This window comes from Cervus canadensis, chromosome 10 (assembly GCF_019320065.1).
Source record: "Cervus canadensis isolate Bull #8, Minnesota chromosome 10, ASM1932006v1, whole genome shotgun sequence".
Taxonomy (NCBI): domain Eukaryota; kingdom Metazoa; phylum Chordata; class Mammalia; order Artiodactyla; family Cervidae; genus Cervus; species Cervus canadensis.
The window spans coordinates 53,006,346-53,023,671 of record NC_057395.1 but is presented as its reverse complement, the minus strand read 5'-3'; the positions used below and the strand labels follow the sequence as shown (position 1 = coordinate 53,023,671).

The window sequence follows — 17,326 nt, the reverse complement described above, 5'->3', positions numbered from 1 at the left end:
CCCGGGAAATCGGCCCCTCCTGGCAGGATGGACGAGGAGAGCCTGCAGACCGCCCTCCGGACCTACGACGCGCAGCTGCAGCAGGTGGAGCTGGCCCTGGGCGCTGGCCTGGATCCCTCGGAGCTGGCTGACCTGCGCCAGCTGCAGGGGGACCTGAAGGAGCTGATCGAGCTCACTGAGGCCAGCTTGGTGTCGGTCAGGAAGAGCAAGCTGCTGGCGGCGCTGGATGGAGAGCACCTAGCCCAGGACGATGCTGAGCCTTTGGCTTTCCAGAATGCCATCGCGGAGACGGTGGAGGTGCCAGTAGCCCCCGGCGCAGAACTGGAGACTGTTCCTTCGAGAGATACTGGGCCAGGACCCACGGAGCCTGGGCAGGAGGAGGACGAGGGGGAGGACGAGGAGGGCGGGGCAGCACTGAGTGGGAGAAAGGTGAACGCCCCCTACTACAGTGCCTGGGGCACCCTGGAGTATCACAACGCCATGATCGTGGGCACCGAGGAGGCGGACGACGGCTCCCCGGGCGTGCGCGTGCTCTATCTCTACCCCACTCACAAGTCCCTGAAGCCCTGCCCGTTCTTCCTGGAGGGGAAGTGCCGCTTCCAGGAAAACTGCAGGTAAGGCCTGAGTTCCCTAGGCCCCTGGCAATGATGGGGGGAGGGGTGGGGCGGCGCGGGGACTTGCGGACAGAACCTTGGCAGTTCTTTGCAGTTTTGTTTTTCTTGGCCGAGCAAAACGCCGAGAAGAAGAGAACTTTATAGGGGCAGGGGGTTCTTCTAGCAGTATCCTTGTTTAGGGGTCTTCTTGGCTTTTCCCCAGGTATGTCAGAAGTAAGAAGGGCTTATGTTGAAAAGAATGGAGCCGCCCCCCCCCCACACACACACACCAGTGACCTGTCTTATGCTTCAACGTGAAAACTTCAACGTGAAACTTCTAAAATGTACTTATATTTTAGATATTTTATTAGAGAAGTTGTCAAACACACAGGTAACTAGGGAGAGACTGCTCACACTGTCGTGGTAGGTCGATGTTTTGCTAATCTTGTATCCTTTATTCCTCCCCCTGGAGTATTCTAAAGCAGGTTGTAGGACTTACCCGGCATTTTGCCTGTAAGTACTTCAGGATGCCCAGTTACCTAAGAGACAAGGATGTTAGATTAAAAATTACCTCTGTGTCACTGTCACACCTCACCAACTTAACAGCAAGACCTTGTTCGTATTTAATCACGAATGTTGTGATGATGTTGCATTTTCCCTATGCACATTAAGTTTAATCTTGCTTCTTTTTCCCTTCCAAGGAATATTTCCTGAGATTTCTAGTAGATGATTTTCTTCTTTAGTCAGTTCAGTTCAATTCAGTCACTCAGTCGTGTCCGACTCTTTGCGACCCCGTGAATGGCAGCATGCCAGGCCTTCCTGTCCATCACCAACTCCCAGAGTTTACTCAAACTCATGTCCATGGAGTCGGTGATGCCATCCAGCCATCTCATCCTCTGTCGTCCCCTTCTCCTGCCCCCAATCCCTCCCAGCATTAGGGTCTTTTCCAATGAGTCAGCTCTTCCCATGAGGTGGCCAAAGTATTGGAGTTTCAGCTTTAGCATCAGTCCTTCCAGTGAACACCCAGGACTGATCTCTTTTAGGATGGACTGGTTGGATCCCCTTGCAGTCCCTTGCAGTCCAAGGGACTCTCAAGAGTCTTCTCCAACACCACAGTTCAAAAGCATCAATTTTTCAGCGCTCAGCTTTCTTCATAGTCCAACTCTCACATCCATACATGACCACTGGAAAAACCATAGCATTGACTAGATGGACCTTTGTTGGCAAAGTAATGTCTCTGCTTTTTAATATGCTGTCTAGGTTGGTCATAACTTTCCTCCCAAGGAGTAAGCGTCTTTTAATTTCATGGCTGCAATCACCATCTGCAGTGATTTTGGAGCCCCCAGAAATAAAGTCTGACACTGTTTCCCCATCTATTTCCCATGAAGTGATGGTCCAGGGTAACTATTCAATATCTTCAGTTGTTTGGTCATCTTATTTATAGATTTTTGCTGGGCCCGGAGTCTTATTTGGTGTAGTTCCCCTTTTTTCCTTTTCCCCCATGAGTTTTGTGAAAAATGTAGTGTACATACAGGAAAGTGCATGAATCAGTCATAAGCCTCCTTGAGCTTCCACAGGGTGGGTGATGCCTTGTCCCCTTGCAGACAGTTAAGGAGCAGAGCAGGGAGCCCTCCATCCTTCCTGCCATGGTCCCTCTGGAGGATTCCTCCCCATCCCTGTGCCACGTCCCATGTGGGGATGAGAACTGACGTATCCATGTGCTGCTTCCTCTGGGCAGCTCTGTTCCAGGGGTTTCACGCGTATTCACTTACCTGGCAGCAAGCCCGCCAGGTCGGCCCTACAGCTGCTGTGGTTGCTGGACCCCTGAGGGGCAGCCCGGCTCTGAAATGCTGCTGCCTGCTGTCAGCTTCAGGCCTGACCCATACAGCCCACCAACCCCACCACCACCCAGGTGTCACAGTTGTTTTGTTGCGTTTACTTTGGATTTTTACTTTAAAATTTACTTAATTAAAATTTTATTGTAAAGATAAAGTAGTGTTGAAGCGCCCTGGGACCCGCCTTTCTATCCTCCCCTCCCGGGAGGCTTGTCACAACTATGATGAGCATAGAGTGTGAATCCTTTACAGGCACGTGTGTCTGTGAACAGAGTATTCTTGTGCTTTATTTTCTAGTTAAACTGTTGTACAGCCTGCTTTGTTTTGCAACTTGCTATTCTCAATGAGCATGTCTGGGAGAGACATTCACATTGATATTTATAGGACTGTTTTGTGCATTTTAACTGCTATTATTTTTCCTCATTAATATGCCATATTTTATTCTGTCTTTTGGTGCTTCCCATTTTTATTTACTAAAAAGAACACACTGTGAAAATCCTAGTACACATCTTTTGTCTCTGTTGAGACTGTCCCCAGTGTGGATGGCACCTTTTCTTTCCTTGTGCGCTGTCTGCTTCTAAGTCCCTGATCTGCTCTGTCGTAGTCACCCTAGTCACTCTTGGTCACGTTCTCTGACTTGCGGATTCGTACCCACTGGGAGTGAAGAGGTGGTCTTGATTGAACTTGTATTCCTCGATTATTAGCAAGATTGAACATTTCTTCATATGTCTGTTCTAACTTTATTGCCCTGTGTTTCAGTATCCTTATCCATAAAACGGAGAGGAGCTTGTCTTTCGCAGTTGTTGAGAGGGTGGAATGCATTAATATGCGTTAAAAAACAGTACCTGACATGCAATAAGGACACAGTGGACTTAAAATTTTTATCTTGTTGTGAAAAACGTCAAATCCAGTAAGTAAAGACAGCACGAGGGATCACTGTAACACTCGAGTACTCAGCTGAAAACTACAAAGCTGCCAGTTACCCTGGGGTCCTCTGTGCCTCAGGCCAAACAAAGCTTTCTCCCTCTTCCAAAAAGAACCACCACCCCAGCCTTTATGATAATCGCCTCCTTGTGTTCCTTGTGGCATATCACTCAGATACGGCTGAGGTGTAAATGTTGCAGTTTAATCTTGCTCACGTCTCAAGGCTGCTGTCTGAATCTGACCGTGTACCCCCACCCCTGCCTTTCCTGACCTCCCAGTTTCACTGTTGAAGGGCCAGACCCTCTGACTCTGACCATCACCCACCGCCCTGGTGCAGCCCAGCACATTCTTGCGGTGACCGAAGGCTGGCAGCTGGATCCTGGGACCTGCTCACTCTCAGGGCCCCACCTGGGCACGACTCAGCTCTCTGCCGCTTCTCGCAGCACGTGATGCTCAGTGCCTGGATCTGCTGGTATGGTGTGGATTGCAACAAGGAGCTTTCAGCTCCATCAGCTCATTTACCAGCTGGGCTGTTTCAGAGACACCTCTCCTCCTGTAGAAGCCGGCTAGGTAGTGGGACAGATTGTATAGAAAAGGCAGGATAATGCCTGATGTTTCTGTCTTGTTTGCTTAGTTTCCAAGATAACAAATTTGTTCTCTTTCACCCTGAGGTAATAAATTCACTTTAAAAAATATTTAATATCCTTGTGAACTGATGGACTTAGATGCATTTGATGAATTTCAATCCACTGAAATACTGATTTTTATTGAAACTCAAGCTGTCCCACCCTTGCCAGGTGCAGCCTTTTCATGTTGGCTCCTCACCCTCTTGACACGGTCCCGGAAATCAGGATTCCCCACCCTCGCCTGTGCTCTTCCTGCCACAGACCTGAAAGCAGCCAAGTCTCTGAGAAGCCCTGGTTTCTTTTAGTGGCAGATGCTATTTCAAGATTCACAGTGGAGGCCTTGGGATGCACTTCGCTGCAGGGGGCTCAATTCTAGGTCTCTTCAGCAGACAGAGCTAGGAAGTGCAGGTGGACACACGCTAATGTCTGTGTTAGTGCATCTGTATGTTCAAGGACAAGTGCCTAATGAGTTCATACTGATTTCTTAATCTTTTCTGGATTGCATCTGTATATCCTTCTCTCCCTCAGGACTCTGGCCCTCAAGGACCAACGTCCCATAATTAACTTGTTTTGTCCCATTCTGCATACACAGGACGCTCTCAGAACAGCATTCATTCTTTAGTTATGACGACTGAAAACTGTTTAAAGCGTTTTGATGTGTACCTCCCATTCTCCCTGCCATCTGACTGCGCTAGACCTGCACAGTTGGCTCTCATGGCTGTCGCAACCCATTGTCTCCCTTCACACTCAGCCTTAGTTCTGGAAGGAACTTAACATCTCCTGCTCCCATCTACCTGTCTGTCAGGGTCTTCTTAGTCGTGTTGGTCGTCTGAGACTCATTTTCTGGTAGGTTCTATAGGAAGGGCTCACAGGAATAACATCTGTAGAGACCTAGCATGTCTGTTAGGCTCTGGTTGTGTCTTTCGTGAAGACACAGTTCAGCAGTTTTGATGAACATGTATATGATTCTTGGTTCACGTTGCTTTCCTTGAATATTTCATATAACTTACTCGATTTTGACATAAAATATTGTTAAAGTTTTTTCTTTTTCCCTTGTAAATTACATGCTCTAATGGTATGATGTGAGGATCCAACTTTATTCATTTGCATGTGGGTATCCACGTTCCTGGGGTTTCCCAGGTGGCTCAGTGGTATAGAATCTACCTGCCAGTGCAGGAGCCATAGGAGATGCGAGCTCGATCTCTGCATTGGGAAGATCCCCATGAGGAGGAAATGGTAACCTACTCCAGTATTCTTTCCTGGGAAATGCCATAGACAGAGGAGCATGGCAGGCTACAGTCCTTGGGGGCGCAAAGAATCAGATACAACTGAGCACACCACATATGTACAATTACGTCATTGACGAACAGAGATACTTTTGCCTATTCTCTTCCAATTCGGCTGGCTTTTATTCCTTTTTCTTGTTTAACTGCCCCGCCTAAAACTTCCAGTGCTGTACTGAAGGCAAGTGGCGGGAGCACTTCCTGTCTGGTTCCTGATCTTAGGGGAAAGTACCCCTCCTCCCCTTCTTGAGTGTGATGTGAACTATGGGTTTTCCGTAGATGCTGTTTATCAGGTTGAAGTCGTTGGGTTTTTTCCAGGTGTCTTTTCTATATCAGTTGATATGCTGGTGTTCTGTTGATGTGCTATGTTTCATTGAATGGCTTTCACCTGTTGAACCACCCTTGCATTCCTGGGATAAACCACAGTTATGATGTGTGCTTATCCTAAATGCTTGTTTTCTCATTCATGTGTTTACTTATTATTCTAGAGGGTGTTATTCATAAATAATTATAATTATTCACAAATAATTATAATTATTCATAAATCATAAGCACTATTCATAAATGTTGTGAGGTAGATGATTAAGTGGGGGTGTTTCTGGGGGTTTGAGTCTGGGAAACATTTTAAATTTTTTCCTTATGAAATCTGTAGTCTGTCTTTTCCTGCCTCTTTAGTAACACCTCTGTCCTGCGTGGATTTTGTCATGTGAGAGGCTTTTCCTGGGTGCCCTTCATTGCATTGGTCAGTCTGCCTGTGCTCTTAGTTGACGCTGATTTCATGCACATGCCGTTAACTACTCCCATGGTTGGGAACTTCGGTTATTTCTGAGTCTTCCATGTTTGGTTCATACCCTTCTAGCTCAATCTTTGCATATGTCCACCATATGCAAAGTCCACCATACTTTTTTAGGGTCATTTCATAGAAGCATTTGCTGGCTTAAGGAGGACACCAAAATTTAGAGCTTCTAAGAGTACTGAAGATTCTTGCAGGGAGGTTTATTGGCGGTGTCTGGGTGTATTGAGGAGGAGTTTGGCCAAATTCCCCCTGGGTCTGGGTCTCATTCCTTGGTTGAACAGGACTCTTCAACCACCGTGCCCTCCAAAAGACATGTGGACTGGTCTTGCATCTGCTGGTGCCACTGGTCACTGGCAGTACCCTGGGTGCCTGAGGACGGGCAGGGGTGAGAAGGAACTGCTCAGAACCCCACCCAGGAAGGTGACTGAAATGCCTACTCTCCCCTCCTTTCTCCCCACAGTCTCCCCACGCGAGACTGGCTGTGTGTCGGAGCCAGGGCCTGTCTTTGCTTGCTCTTGTGGGTTAGAACGCTTCCTCCCTGAAATGGGGGCACTGCAGGAGATTTGTGTCTGGTGCCTTCATGTCTTTACTTGGCCATGTTCAAAGTTGCAGCCCTCTGTTCCCATACTTCCTGTCCCACCTCCTCTCTCCTGGTTTTCGTTTTGGTTTCACTGTTTCAGTGACACCTAGAAGACACGGCAGCACCATTACAACCAGGTCCTCCTAGTTGGTTGGGGAGGACTCAGTCCTGCAAGTGAAGCAAGCAGACCCCCTGTCTTGATGACCTGTTGTGTCCAGTGGAGAGGTGCTGGGGAACTGTTGTCACAAGTGTGTCTCCCAGCCACGTGTGCCTGTGTGTGCGTGACTCCAGCCCAGGAGGCTGGAGAGTAACCAGAAGCATTTAGTCCTTAGGGCACCCAGGTCCATCTGAAAGTGAGAGCACAAGCACAGTATGTGTGTCCATACATGTGCATGTGTACACACATGTGCATACATGTGTTTGTGTGCTTGTGTGTAGTAAGTGTGTGTGTGCCTGTGTATGGTGCATGTGTGAATGTATGTGCCTCTTTGTGTCCATGCATGTGTGTACATACATGTGTGCATGAGTGCACACATATGTTTGCCTGTGTATGTATGCATGTATAGGTATGGGTGTGTGTGCATATTTATACACGTGTTCAGTGTATACATCTGAGTGTGTGTACATGTGTGGGTGTGTTTCATGTCTATACATGTGTTCAGTGTATTTGTGTGTAGGTGTGTGTACATGTGTGTGGGTGTGATATGTGTGTATACGTGTTGAGTGTATATGTGTGGGTGTGTGTACGTATGTGTGTGGGTGTTGCATGTGTATACATGTTGTGTTCAGTGTATATGTGTGGGCCTGTGTACATGTGTGTGGGTGTTGCATGTGTCTGTATACGTTGTGTTCAGCATATATGTGTGGGCCTGTGTGTGTGGGTGTGTTGCATGTGTTTGTGTACATGTTGTGTTCAGTGTATATGTGTGGGCCTGTGTACGTGTGTGGGGGGGTGTTGCATGTGTCTGTATACGTTGTGTTCAGTGTATATGTGTGGGCCTGTGTACGTGTGTGTGGGTGTTGCATGTGTCTGTATACGTTGTGTTCAGTGCGGATGCACATGATTGTGTGTCACGTGCGTGTCTGTGGATGTCCGTGTGGACGCGTGTGTCCCTCTGCATCCGTCTCCCCACCGGGTGGTGTCCGGGCAGGTAGACTGGAGCCTCCGGGCTTGTGGGACCCTGATGGCCGTACCTGAGCTATGCGGCCCTCTCTGCAGGTTCTCGCACGGGCAGGTAGTCTCAGTGGACGAGCTGCGCCCCTTCCAGGACCCGGACCTGAGCTCCCTGCAGGCCGGCTCTGCATGTCTGGCCAAGCGGCAGGATGGTCTGTGGTACCCAGCACAGATCACTGGTGAGGCTGCCCCAGGGCCTCCCTGATGGGCCCTTCCCAGGAAGCCCTCTCCATGTGTTACATGTGTTAGTCCTGCATGACTACTCCTCTGGGTGGGTGTTGGGGTCCCACCCCACACATGAGAAGAGCAAGGCCCCCTTGGTCTTGGCCCACCCTGCTCCCACCTTCCAGAGCAGCTGCTTCCATGTGCTGCCCTGCTGCCTCTGTGCCCCTCCAGATGTAGACAGCGGCTACTACACGGTCAAGTTTGACTCTCTGCTGTTGAAAGAGGCTGTGGTGGAGGGGGACAGCATCCTGCCCCCACTGCGCACAGAGCCTGCAGGGTCCTCTGACTCAGACGGCAGCGATGCAGACGACCCCAGCTATGCTCGAGGTATGGCTGCTGCCACCCCCAAGAGGCTCTCGGCTGGCAGGGCCCACACTGTGGTCAGTACAAGGATGCACTCCTGGGGAGACGAGGGTATGTGATGGATCTGGGGCACTTCCAGAGACCCACAAACGCAGAAACCATAGTCCCACGCGAGCCACAGGAGGGAATGGGACGCACAGGAAGGGACAGCTTCCTGCAAGGTGCTGGGACATGTTGGCTGGATGAAGGATCAACTGTCAGTGTCTGGCCTCCCCCCAGGGGTGGGGGTGCCCTCATGGGGTCTGTTAGCCACATTGTCCATACTGATGGCAAGGAGGACTGCTCTCCACAAGGAAACAGAGAGAGTGGAAGGGAGCCATCCTGTGACCAGGTCATGGAGACAGCCGGGCTCTGCCTTCTGCTCGTGCCACACGTCCTGGGCAGGGAGCTGGGGATGCGGGGGGGGTGGCCATGCAGAGCTGTGCAGAGCTGAGCTCTTGGGTTAGCCTTGGCTGGAGCCCAGGATGCCCTGCATCCATCTCGGTTAAGCCACTGCCCTCTGATGCCTGCAGTGGTGGAACCTGGTGCTGCCAACCCCGGGACCTGCAGCTCCGCTTTTGCCGGCTGGGAGGTGCACACGCGGGGCATTGGCTCCAGGCTCCTCGCCAAGATGGGCTACGAGTTTGGCAAGGGTGAGTGCACGTGTGCTGCATGGGGACAGGAGGGACTCCCCATCATGGCCCAGGGGTCCAGTGGCAATGCCAGCCTGGTGTTCCCCTAGGTCTGGGCCGGCATGCAGAGGGCCGGGTGGAGCCCGTCCATGCTGTGGTGCTGCCGCGCGGGAAGTCGCTGGACCAGTGTGCAGAGATCCTGCAGAAGAGAACCCGGGGTGGCCAGGCTGGCGTCAGCAAGCCCCCAAAGTGCCGCGGCAGAGGGGGTGGAGCTGGGGGCCGCCCACCTCCTCGCAGTGTGTTCGACTTCCTGAATGAAAAGCTGAAAGGCGAGTCTCCAGGGGCCCCGGAGGTGGGGGCAGCGCCCCCCGGGAGGAGCGGCAAGGAGGTGTACCATGCCAGCAGGAGTACCAAACGGGCCCTGAGCCTGCGGCTCCTCCAGACTGAGGAGAAGATTGAGCAGACCCAGCGAGCCATCCGTGGTATCCAGGAGGCCCTTGCCCGCAACGCTGGCCGGTACGTGTGGCCCTGCCCCAGGCGCCTCACCCCTGCCCAGGTTCCCCTGAGAGAGTTCGGGGGCACTGGGCCAGGTCTGAGGAGGGGCTGGAGGGGGACAGCAGTGCTGAATGTGGGTCCCTCCCCAGGCACAGTGTGACAACGGCCCAGCTGCAGGAGAAGCTGGCAGGAGCCCAGCGGCAGCTGGGGCAGCTCCGGGCCCAGGAGGCGGGCCTGCAGCGGGAACAGAGGAAGGCCGACACCCACAAGAAGATGACTGAGTTCTAGACCCCTGCACGTGTCGCGGACGGAACTGAGGGACCTCGGCTCCTGCTACCCTCGGGCAGACAGCGGGGATGCCACCAGAAGGGCCAGCCTGCTCTGTGGCTACACAGAGGGAATGGGCCCCACAGAGGGCCTTCTTGCTGGCCTCAGGCATGTGGACACTGCTGAGCAGAGACGGGCTGCAGGGGCCCCTTCCTGATGCTTCCCTGCCCACTGAGTCCACCTGCCAGTGTCCTAGGGCATCTTGTGAGCAAAGACATTAAAGTGACTTTGTCGCACTGTCTGATTTCATCGGAGGCTTAACTGGCTGTGGGGTCCTTGGGGAGTAGGGGTCTTTGTGCCAGGTCACAGGGCTGGGCTGGAGGGGTCCTGAGTGAGCTTGCTGCCCCTGCCCAAGCTCAGAGGACCAGGAGGATGGGCCTCCTTGCTGCCCTCCCAGATGTGGGTCACAGCCTAGGATGCGCCCCCACAGTGCCTGACACCCACAAATGGGTGGAGCTGGTGCTGCAGTGGTGGGAGGAGCCCTTGGCCGTGCTGTGCCCGGGGCAGCGCTGGTAACAGGGCAGGAGGACCCAGCGAGCTGGGGGTGTCGTGCAAGTCTCCTCGCCCGCGCACCCACCACATCATGGGTGGAGGCAGTGCCAACTCGCCCCACCAAGTGCCATCTGGGCCACAGCAGGTGGGGGTGGCTGCCGTGGCGGGGAGATGAGGTGAGGCGCACAGGAAGTGAAGTGGGGAGCTGGGCTGCGGGCGACAAAGGCACTGTGCCTCAAGGTGCCCAAGCTGCCCGCCACCACAGACAGTGGAGCCGCACTACAGCCCGGTCTCGGTGAGTGCCACTCTGGCCTCCAGACGGCGGAGGAGCCACACCACGTCCTGGCCTCGGTGAGTGCCCACTCGCCTCCAGCCTGGTCAGGGCCCCATACTCCTTAGTGCCTTCCTAGGACAGCTGAGGGCTGGAGTCTGGGAGGACTGGGCCCTACCAGGTCAGGGCACTGGGACTGGGCCCTCTGGTGAGGAAAGCCCACTTGCTGGGCCTGGGCAGACTGGCCCCCACCTCCAGAGACTCCCCACCCCATAGCTCTGTGCGACTGGACACCTGCTCCCCCCTGCCCCCGAGCAGCTCTGCCAAGACTCCAGGAAGTGGACATCCAATGGCAGGGGCAGTGGGAGGGGAGAGGTAGCGAGCCAGGGGGAGAGGGGGAGTCCATGTTCAGAGCAGCACCTCCAGCCTGCTTGACCCCCCAGCTTCCCAGTCCCTGAGGGGGCCAGTCTTTAGTGGATGGCCAGGGGGCACCACCTGGACAGGAGCCATTCCTGGGCAGGACGTGGCTATAGGTGAGTCTGTGGCCTGTGGCTTGCCTTCCTGGGGGTGACCTGGGTCTCAGGTTCTGCCTCTGACCACAGGAGGTCCTTGGTCAGGTCCCAGCTGCCCTGCCCCTTCTCACTGGCCCCATGCTCAGCCATCACTTGGGTCATCCTTGCCAACTCAGGTCCTTGTGGGGGCCAGTCAGAACACACCTCACACCAGCACCCCCCAGGCAGAGATGGGAAGGTGGGCACCAAGGCTGTGTCCCCTCGGCCTCCGTAGGAGGGAGGGGCTACCGAGACTGGGGTTTCCTGTGTGCTGAGTCACAGCGCACGGCGGGGAGGGGACCTCCTGGCAGCATGAGACACAGAAGTGGGGCTGTCAGGTGGGTTCCCAGTCCCGCAGCCTCCAGCACCAGTCTTCAGCTTGCAGGCTCGTCCACATCTTCATAGAATGAGGCAACAGGGGTCCTCGGTCCCTCCTGCTCTCTGGGTCCTAGGGTGCCTCACACTGCTGCTCTGGCTGTGGGTGTTGTGCACAGCCTGCAACAGGTATGTCCATCCCTGCCTGGCCTGGGTGGGGCCTGGCTCAGCTCTACAGCCAGAGAGGGCGGGACTCAGGCAGGCCCAGCATGGCTCTGTACACATACTTCCTGACGGGCCTTGGACCGGAGGTTGACATCTCTGACCCGTGTCTCTGCCTCCCCGGGCTGATGACCCTCTGGCACCCAGGAAGCAGGCACGGAGGCAGCTGTCCAGGTTGCAGGGCAGTGCGATGCCAGCAGAAGTGGTGAGTGCCAGAGTGTCCCTGGGGCCAGGGTTCCCTGGGACCAGGGTGGGGCCATCTGGAGGCCAACCAGCCTTCCTTGCCCCCAGTCACTGCTAAGACGACCCCACCACTGCTCCCTCAGCAAGTCCGACACCAGGCTGCATGAACTGCACCGCAGCCGGCCCTGTAGCAGAGGTGAGCTGGTGGGAGGGCCAGGTCCTGGAGGTGGGCAGGCATCCCCAGATCCCCCAGTAACCTCTGCCCTCCCCCCACCCACAGCCCCACGGCCTGCCAGCATGGATCTCCTACGTCCACAGTACCTGGAGGCATCCAGAGGCATGACCAGGCCCCCGGCACCCTTCTCACACCAGGAGCTGCCCCTGGCTGTGCCCTCCACTGGCCTGGAGGCCACCTATTCCAACGTGGGCCTGGCAACAATCCCCAGGGCCAGGCTGGCAGTTAGCTCTGGGGTGTGGGCAGGGGCACGGCTGACCAGCAGCTATGCCAGGCCTGGGCCTGAGGCCAGACCTGTGGTAGCTGAGTATGCTTGTGTCCAGAAGCTCAGGGGAACAGATCGGGGCCCCCAAGGCCTGGGGCAGGGGAAGGTCGAGGCAACCCCAGCCACTCAGGTAACCCAAAGGATGTGAGATAGGGTGGGTGGGACTGGGCAGGTCCTTCACTGAGTGGATGGCACTGACCCTCCCTGGGCTGGCTTCCTTTCTCCAGGTGGACATCCTGTATTCCAGGGTCAACAAACCTAAAAGGAGGGACCCAGGACCTGCCACAGACCAGCCAGACCCCAAAGGTGGGGGAGCAATTTTGGCTCTGGGGAGTGACCCGGCCTATGAGGTCCTCCCTCTTGGGGGCCTGGGTATGGACAAGAGCCTCCTGGAAAATGTGTATGAGAGCATCCAGGATATGGGAGCAACTCTGGAGCCCCCCAGCTCCAGCTCCTATCAGGAAAGGACGTGTTCAGGGCACAGACACACTTCGCTTCCTGTCTAAGCCTGGGGAGGGGTCTTTATTGCCTCCCTGCCCTGAACATCCAATTACAGATGATCCTTCCTCCAGAGTGGGCTGCGAACCCTCGTTTCCCCCACAGTCTCTCCCCTACACGCAACTGACAACACAAATTCCAGACAGCAGCGCTGCCAGCCTGTGGGGTCCCCCGGATCCTGACTGCCATGTCCTCTGCAGGGCAGGGTCTCAATAAAGCCCCAGATCCCTATACCTCAGCCTGCTCTTCCTCACCCTGGGAGCCTTGGGGGTGGGGTTTGGTTCCGCTGGGCGTGCCAGGTACTTGGGCCAGGTCAGCTGGGACTGCCTCTGGTCGTGCTCAGAAGACCTAGTGGGGAGGGGGGCAAGCTTGGGGGGCGGTCGTCAGGCCGAAGGGGTCCTCGGAGCGGTGAGCTGGGCCGCACGGTGGCCGCCGCAGGGTGGGACCTGGACCCTGATCGCCAGGGAAGGCTCCGCCACAGTCCCTGGAGTTACATAAGGGACGGGGGAGACAGGCAGTCAGTCGTACGTTAAAGAATAACCTGTTCCAGGGAGGACCGCCCAAGTGACGAGCAGAGACTCCCCTCGAGGAAGCCGGCCAGCCCTGGGACCCGGGCGCACGGACGCGGGGGCGGGAGCCCGGCGGGCGGGCGGTGCCAGCCGGGACCCCTCCTAGACCGGCGCGGGAGGCGGCCAGCGCGGGAGCTGCCTGCCTGGGACGGGGCGTGACTGCGGAGCGGGCCAATGGGCGCGGGGCAGGGGCGGGACCTCGGGCCGCGCGGAGGGGGCGGGGCCGGTCGGCAGCCTCCGGGCGGCGCGGAGCGGGCGGTGGCCGATCCAGGGCGGGGGTCGGCGCCCCGGCCAGCCCGGCCCGGCCCGGCCCGGGGCCGCGTCCCGAGCGTCCGCCCTAGCCGCTGCAGCCTTGGTGTCCGGCTGGCCAGCTATGGAGGCCGAGCGCCCTCCGGCGTCCGGCCCGGGCTGCGGGCGTCCCCCACTCCGCACCGCCGGCCGGGACCCCGCGACCGCGCCCGTGTCGGTACCCGCGCCGCCGCAGGTACCGGGCGTGGGGCGCCGACAAAGTTCCCGCTGCGAAGATGGCGTCGGGCTGCACGAACTTTGGGCCCCCGGGCGGGGCGGGCGGGGGCGGCGCGTCGCCGCGCGTGTCCGTGGGTCCGGCGGGGCTGGGCCGGCGCCCGGAGTGCTTCCCGCCGCGACGGCCGGGGGCGGGGCCGGGGCGGGGCCACACCGGCCGCAGCCGGTTTGGGGGCGGGCACCAGTGGGTCTGGGTGGCGGTGGCGGTGGCGGTGGCTGTGGGGGTGGGGACCCGGCCGCTCCCCGCGCTGAGCCGGCGGCGTCCTCAGGGCCCTGCTGTGGAGTTCGCGCTGCCCCAGGAGCCGGAGCCGCGAGCCGCGGACCTCGGAGCCCCAGGGGCGGGGGCGGCGGGGCCCCCGACGCCGTCAGCGCACATCCCAGTGCCAGCGCATAGGTGAGACAGGGCCCGACTGCCAGGCCAATGGGGGCGTGTGCACACGTGCGCCTGTGTGCAGGGGTAGTGGATGGGCGCAGGCTGGATCCTTCTCGACCTCAATCCCGCAGGGAGGCCTCGATGGAGGGCAGGTCAGCGTCCTGAACTGGGTTTCTGTCATTGCCTCTTGGCTCCCCTGCCCTGGAGAAGTTGAGTAGAAATGACCAATGTATTAGTATGCTTTGTTCACCCCCTCCCCAAACCCCTGGGATTCAAAACGCAGATCATGGAGGGGTGCATGTCCCTGTCTGTGCAGAAGAGGCAGTGAGGCCAGTGTGAAATTGACTGTCCAGGAATCCTGGGCCCAAATGACCATCTCCCCATCCCTATCTGCAGAGAAACCCTCCCTGGTGCCTGACCCCCTGGGCTGGCTGTGGAGGCAAGGGCCTGGCCTGGCCTGGCCCCCTGGGGCCCCAGGACCCGCTTGTTCTTACAGCCCAGTCTCCCTTGGCTGCTGCTGACTGCTGGCTGCTCCCGCCCTCCCAGGCCTGGCTCTAGGCCCACAGCTGCTGTTGCACAACCCTGGTTAATGTGTGATTGGGGGGAGGGCTGGGCCTGGCCAGGCCTGGTGGCGCTGGTCGGTGGCCTCAGACCCCTGCCCAGCACCAGGGTCTGAAGAAGGCACGGTGGAACAAAGGCCAGGCTGCAGAGAAGTCAGGCTTTGGGAGGAAGACCCCAGCCCGAGCCTGTTCCTGGTGGTTCCTGGGGATTTGGGACTTGGCAACTTGAGCTGGGGGTGGGGCTGGGCATCTTGCCCAGCCGGCTCCTGGAGTGAGGGAGCCGGGTGCACACACGTGCCCAGGCCTGCACGTGTGTCGGGCCAGGGGGCGGGCCTGGAGTACTTCTTGGGCCCCACCTGCCCCCTACCCCCATCTCCTCCAGAAGCCCCCCAGGAAAAGCCCGACTGGACGAAGTCATGGCTGCCACAGCCCTCACAAGCCTGTCCACCAGCCCCCTCCTGTTGGGGGCCCCAGGTGTGACCTTCAGCACAGGTGAGCTGAGAGACCTGGCTTGGGCTGGGGGTGGTGGCGGGGCTCAGGATCCTACGAGCTGTCAAGCCCAGTGGGGCAGGCAGACTCCAGCTGGAATACCATCTTCCAAGTGCATCTCCTGAGTCCTGAAGTGGACATCAAGACATCCATTGCCCCTTCCTGCGGCCCCAGGACCTGTCTGTCTCCACCCGACAGGCCAGGCATCTCCCCACCTCAGATTCTTCTATGTTTCCTTCTCTGTGCTGGAAAGCCTTGTCCCCAGGCTGTAGCGGCCACCTTCTCCCTGCCACTGCCGCCTCAAGAGGTTCTTTGTCCTCCAAGCTCACCCAGGGACAGGTGAACAGACAGAGGCTGTGCATTCAGGAACTTGTAGCCAGCAGCATCTGCAGCATAGCCTGGGCCCCAAAGTCCTGACCCGGGAGCCTGTGTGTGTCCACAGAACCGTGCCTGGAGCCCTGGAGGGAAGCCCCGGTGCAGCCACTGGGCTGCGGCGGGGGCTGGGACCCTGCCAGTGACCAGTCCTCTCCGTCTACACCGTCGCCACCGCTGCCCCCTGAGGCAGCCCACTTCCTGTTCGGGGAGTCCACGCTGAGGAAGAGGAAGGTAAGCTGGGGTGGTCCTTGGGGCGGGGTGGATGTTGGGGGTGCCCAGCCTGACCGCCCCCTGTTGCCCAGAGCTCGCTGCAGGGGCTGTTCCAGTGCCTGTGGAAGCGCTGCGGGAAGGTGCTGAGCTCCGCGTCGGGGATGCAGAGACACATCCGCCTGGTGCACCTGGGGTGCGGCGGGGCTGGGACGGGGGAGGGGCGGGGTGCCAGGCAGGCTTCTGCTTCAACCCCACCTCCATCCCCCATTACTCCCCCCCCACCCCCCCCCGACCTTGCAGGCGGCAGGCTGAACTGGAGCAGAGTGATGGCGAGGAGGACTTCTATTACACAGAGCTGGACAGCGGCCTGGACTCGCTGACTGATGGGTTGTCTGGCCTGACCCCAGGGTCCCCCACAGCCTCGGTGCCACCCGCCTTTCCCCGCCTGGAGCTGCCGGAGCCCCTGGCCCTGCCCAGCCTTCTGCGCCTGCCTGCCCTGCCCCCACCCTCGGTGCTGAGCACCACATCCCCCTCCCAGGTGTGCCCCAGTGACCATGCCCACCAGGTGGGTGAGGCTGCGGGCGGCTCCCAAGGAGCACGAGGCCATAGCAGTACCTCCTCTCAGGGCTGCCTGGCACCCATCCATCTGGAGCCACAGCCCACTCCTGTCAGGGCCTGTGCACCAGCCCTGCTCGCCAAACCCAGTGCCAACCCAAGGTGCGTGTGTGTAGAGGGGCCAGGGTGGGCGCCAGGCAGGGAGGGGCCCAGCCCCAATAGCACCCTGTGCATCTGTGTGTTCCCCCAGGAAGCCCCGGGGTGATGCCAAGAAGTGCCGGAAAGTGTATGGCATGGACCACCGGGACCTGTGGTGCACGGCCTGCCGCTGGAAGAAGGCCTGCCAGCGTTTCCTGGACTGAGCCTGCCCAGGGCTTCTCCGAGCTGCAGGGTCTTCTTTTTAAGAGGGGAGGTCCCCACCACTCAGAAGTGCCTCTGAAGAAACCAGCCTTTGGCCTTTTGCACTAAAGCCAAACCTCACCGCTGTCCCCTCGGCCCGGGGTGGCCGCCCCTCATTTGGCCCTGGACTTGTCAGGAGTGTGACGGAGCCACGCAGGGCGTCCTCGATGCACTTTGAGGGGTGTTGGGGGGGGTGCCCCCTGCCCGCACTTCACCTGACTGAGGGCCCAGGCGCATGTCTGTGCCGTGTTTGCTCAGGTGTCTCACGTCTGGGCTGAACCAGGCGAAGAGTAAAATTAAAGATTCGGGACTTTTTCCAAAAGCTGTGTCTGTCTCCTGGGTGGGAAGGGACATGGAATTGGGACCCTGCCACAGGCAGGGGTAGCAGATGGGCAGTGAGGAGGCCAGTA

At 57.7% G+C, this 17,326-nt stretch overlaps 3 protein-coding genes across 7 annotated transcripts; all 3 read left to right on the top strand.

Moving 5' to 3' along the window:
* Positions 1 to 27: 27 nt before the first annotated feature.
* On the top strand, positions 28 to 10,081 carry ZGPAT (zinc finger CCCH-type and G-patch domain containing). The gene is made up of 6 exons (XM_043479988.1): positions 28 to 614; positions 7,857 to 7,990; positions 8,208 to 8,363; positions 8,912 to 9,031; positions 9,121 to 9,526; positions 9,655 to 10,081. Exons 1-6 carry the CDS (start codon positions 28 to 30, stop codon positions 9,791 to 9,793), a joined length of 1,542 nt encoding a protein of 513 aa, XP_043335923.1. The 3' UTR covers positions 9,794 to 10,081.
* A 131-nt stretch (positions 10,082 to 10,212) lies between these two features.
* On the top strand, positions 10,213 to 13,691 carry LIME1 (Lck interacting transmembrane adaptor 1). Of its 5 annotated transcripts, none has more exons than XM_043479992.1 (7): positions 10,213 to 11,128; positions 11,525 to 11,650; positions 11,831 to 11,888; positions 11,975 to 12,062; positions 12,147 to 12,496; positions 12,594 to 12,672; positions 13,415 to 13,691. In XM_043479992.1, the coding sequence occupies exons 1-7, from the start codon at positions 11,073 to 11,075 to the stop codon at positions 13,537 to 13,539; spliced, it is 882 nt and encodes a 293-aa protein (XP_043335927.1). In that variant the 5' UTR covers positions 10,213 to 11,072; the 3' UTR covers positions 13,540 to 13,691. The 5 variants fall into 5 exon arrangements, with proteins under 5 accessions (XP_043335927.1, XP_043335926.1, XP_043335929.1 ...); XM_043479991.1 differs by lacking the exon at positions 13,415 to 13,691 and having other exon boundaries at positions 10,213 to 10,675; positions 11,039 to 11,128; positions 12,594 to 13,097; XM_043479994.1 differs by lacking the exon at positions 13,415 to 13,691 and having other exon boundaries at positions 10,213 to 10,675; positions 11,599 to 11,650; positions 12,594 to 13,097.
* SLC2A4RG (SLC2A4 regulator) lies at positions 13,644 to 17,238 on the top strand. Its single transcript, XM_043479989.1, has 8 exons — positions 13,644 to 13,917; positions 14,225 to 14,349; positions 15,271 to 15,380; positions 15,820 to 15,983; positions 16,055 to 16,155; positions 16,263 to 16,500; positions 16,588 to 16,679; positions 16,768 to 17,238. The coding sequence occupies exons 1-8, from the start codon at positions 13,807 to 13,809 to the stop codon at positions 16,877 to 16,879; spliced, it is 1,053 nt and encodes a 350-aa protein (XP_043335924.1). The 5' UTR covers positions 13,644 to 13,806; the 3' UTR covers positions 16,880 to 17,238.
* The last annotated feature ends 88 nt before the right edge of the window (positions 17,239 to 17,326 follow it).

Bases quoted from the DNA above. Each gene is read 5' to 3' on its own strand.
- ZGPAT (XM_043479988.1), top strand. From the start codon at position 28: ATGGACGAGGAGAGCCTGCAGACCGCCCTCCGGACCTACGACGCGCAG. The intron at 615-7,856 runs GTAAGGCCTGAG...CCCTCTCTGCAG, and splicing joins CGCTTCCAGGAAAACTGCAG to GTTCTCGCACGGGCAGGTAG. The intron at 9,032-9,120 runs GTGAGTGCACGT...GTGTTCCCCTAG, and splicing joins GGGCTACGAGTTTGGCAAGG to GTCTGGGCCGGCATGCAGAG.
- LIME1 (XM_043479991.1), top strand. From the start codon at position 11,073: ATGGCCAGGGGGCACCACCTGGACAGGAGCCATTCCTGGGCAGGACGT. The intron at 11,129-11,524 runs GTGAGTCTGTGG...ACCAGTCTTCAG, and splicing joins TGGGCAGGACGTGGCTATAG to CTTGCAGGCTCGTCCACATC. The intron at 12,497-12,593 runs GTAACCCAAAGG...TCCTTTCTCCAG, and splicing joins AGGCAACCCCAGCCACTCAG to GTGGACATCCTGTATTCCAG.
- SLC2A4RG (XM_043479989.1), top strand. From the start codon at position 13,807: ATGGAGGCCGAGCGCCCTCCGGCGTCCGGCCCGGGCTGCGGGCGTCCC. The intron at 15,381-15,819 runs GTGAGCTGAGAG...GTGTGTCCACAG, and splicing joins AGGTGTGACCTTCAGCACAG to AACCGTGCCTGGAGCCCTGG. The intron at 16,501-16,587 runs GTGTGCCCCAGT...ACCTCCTCTCAG, and splicing joins GCACCACATCCCCCTCCCAG to GGCTGCCTGGCACCCATCCA.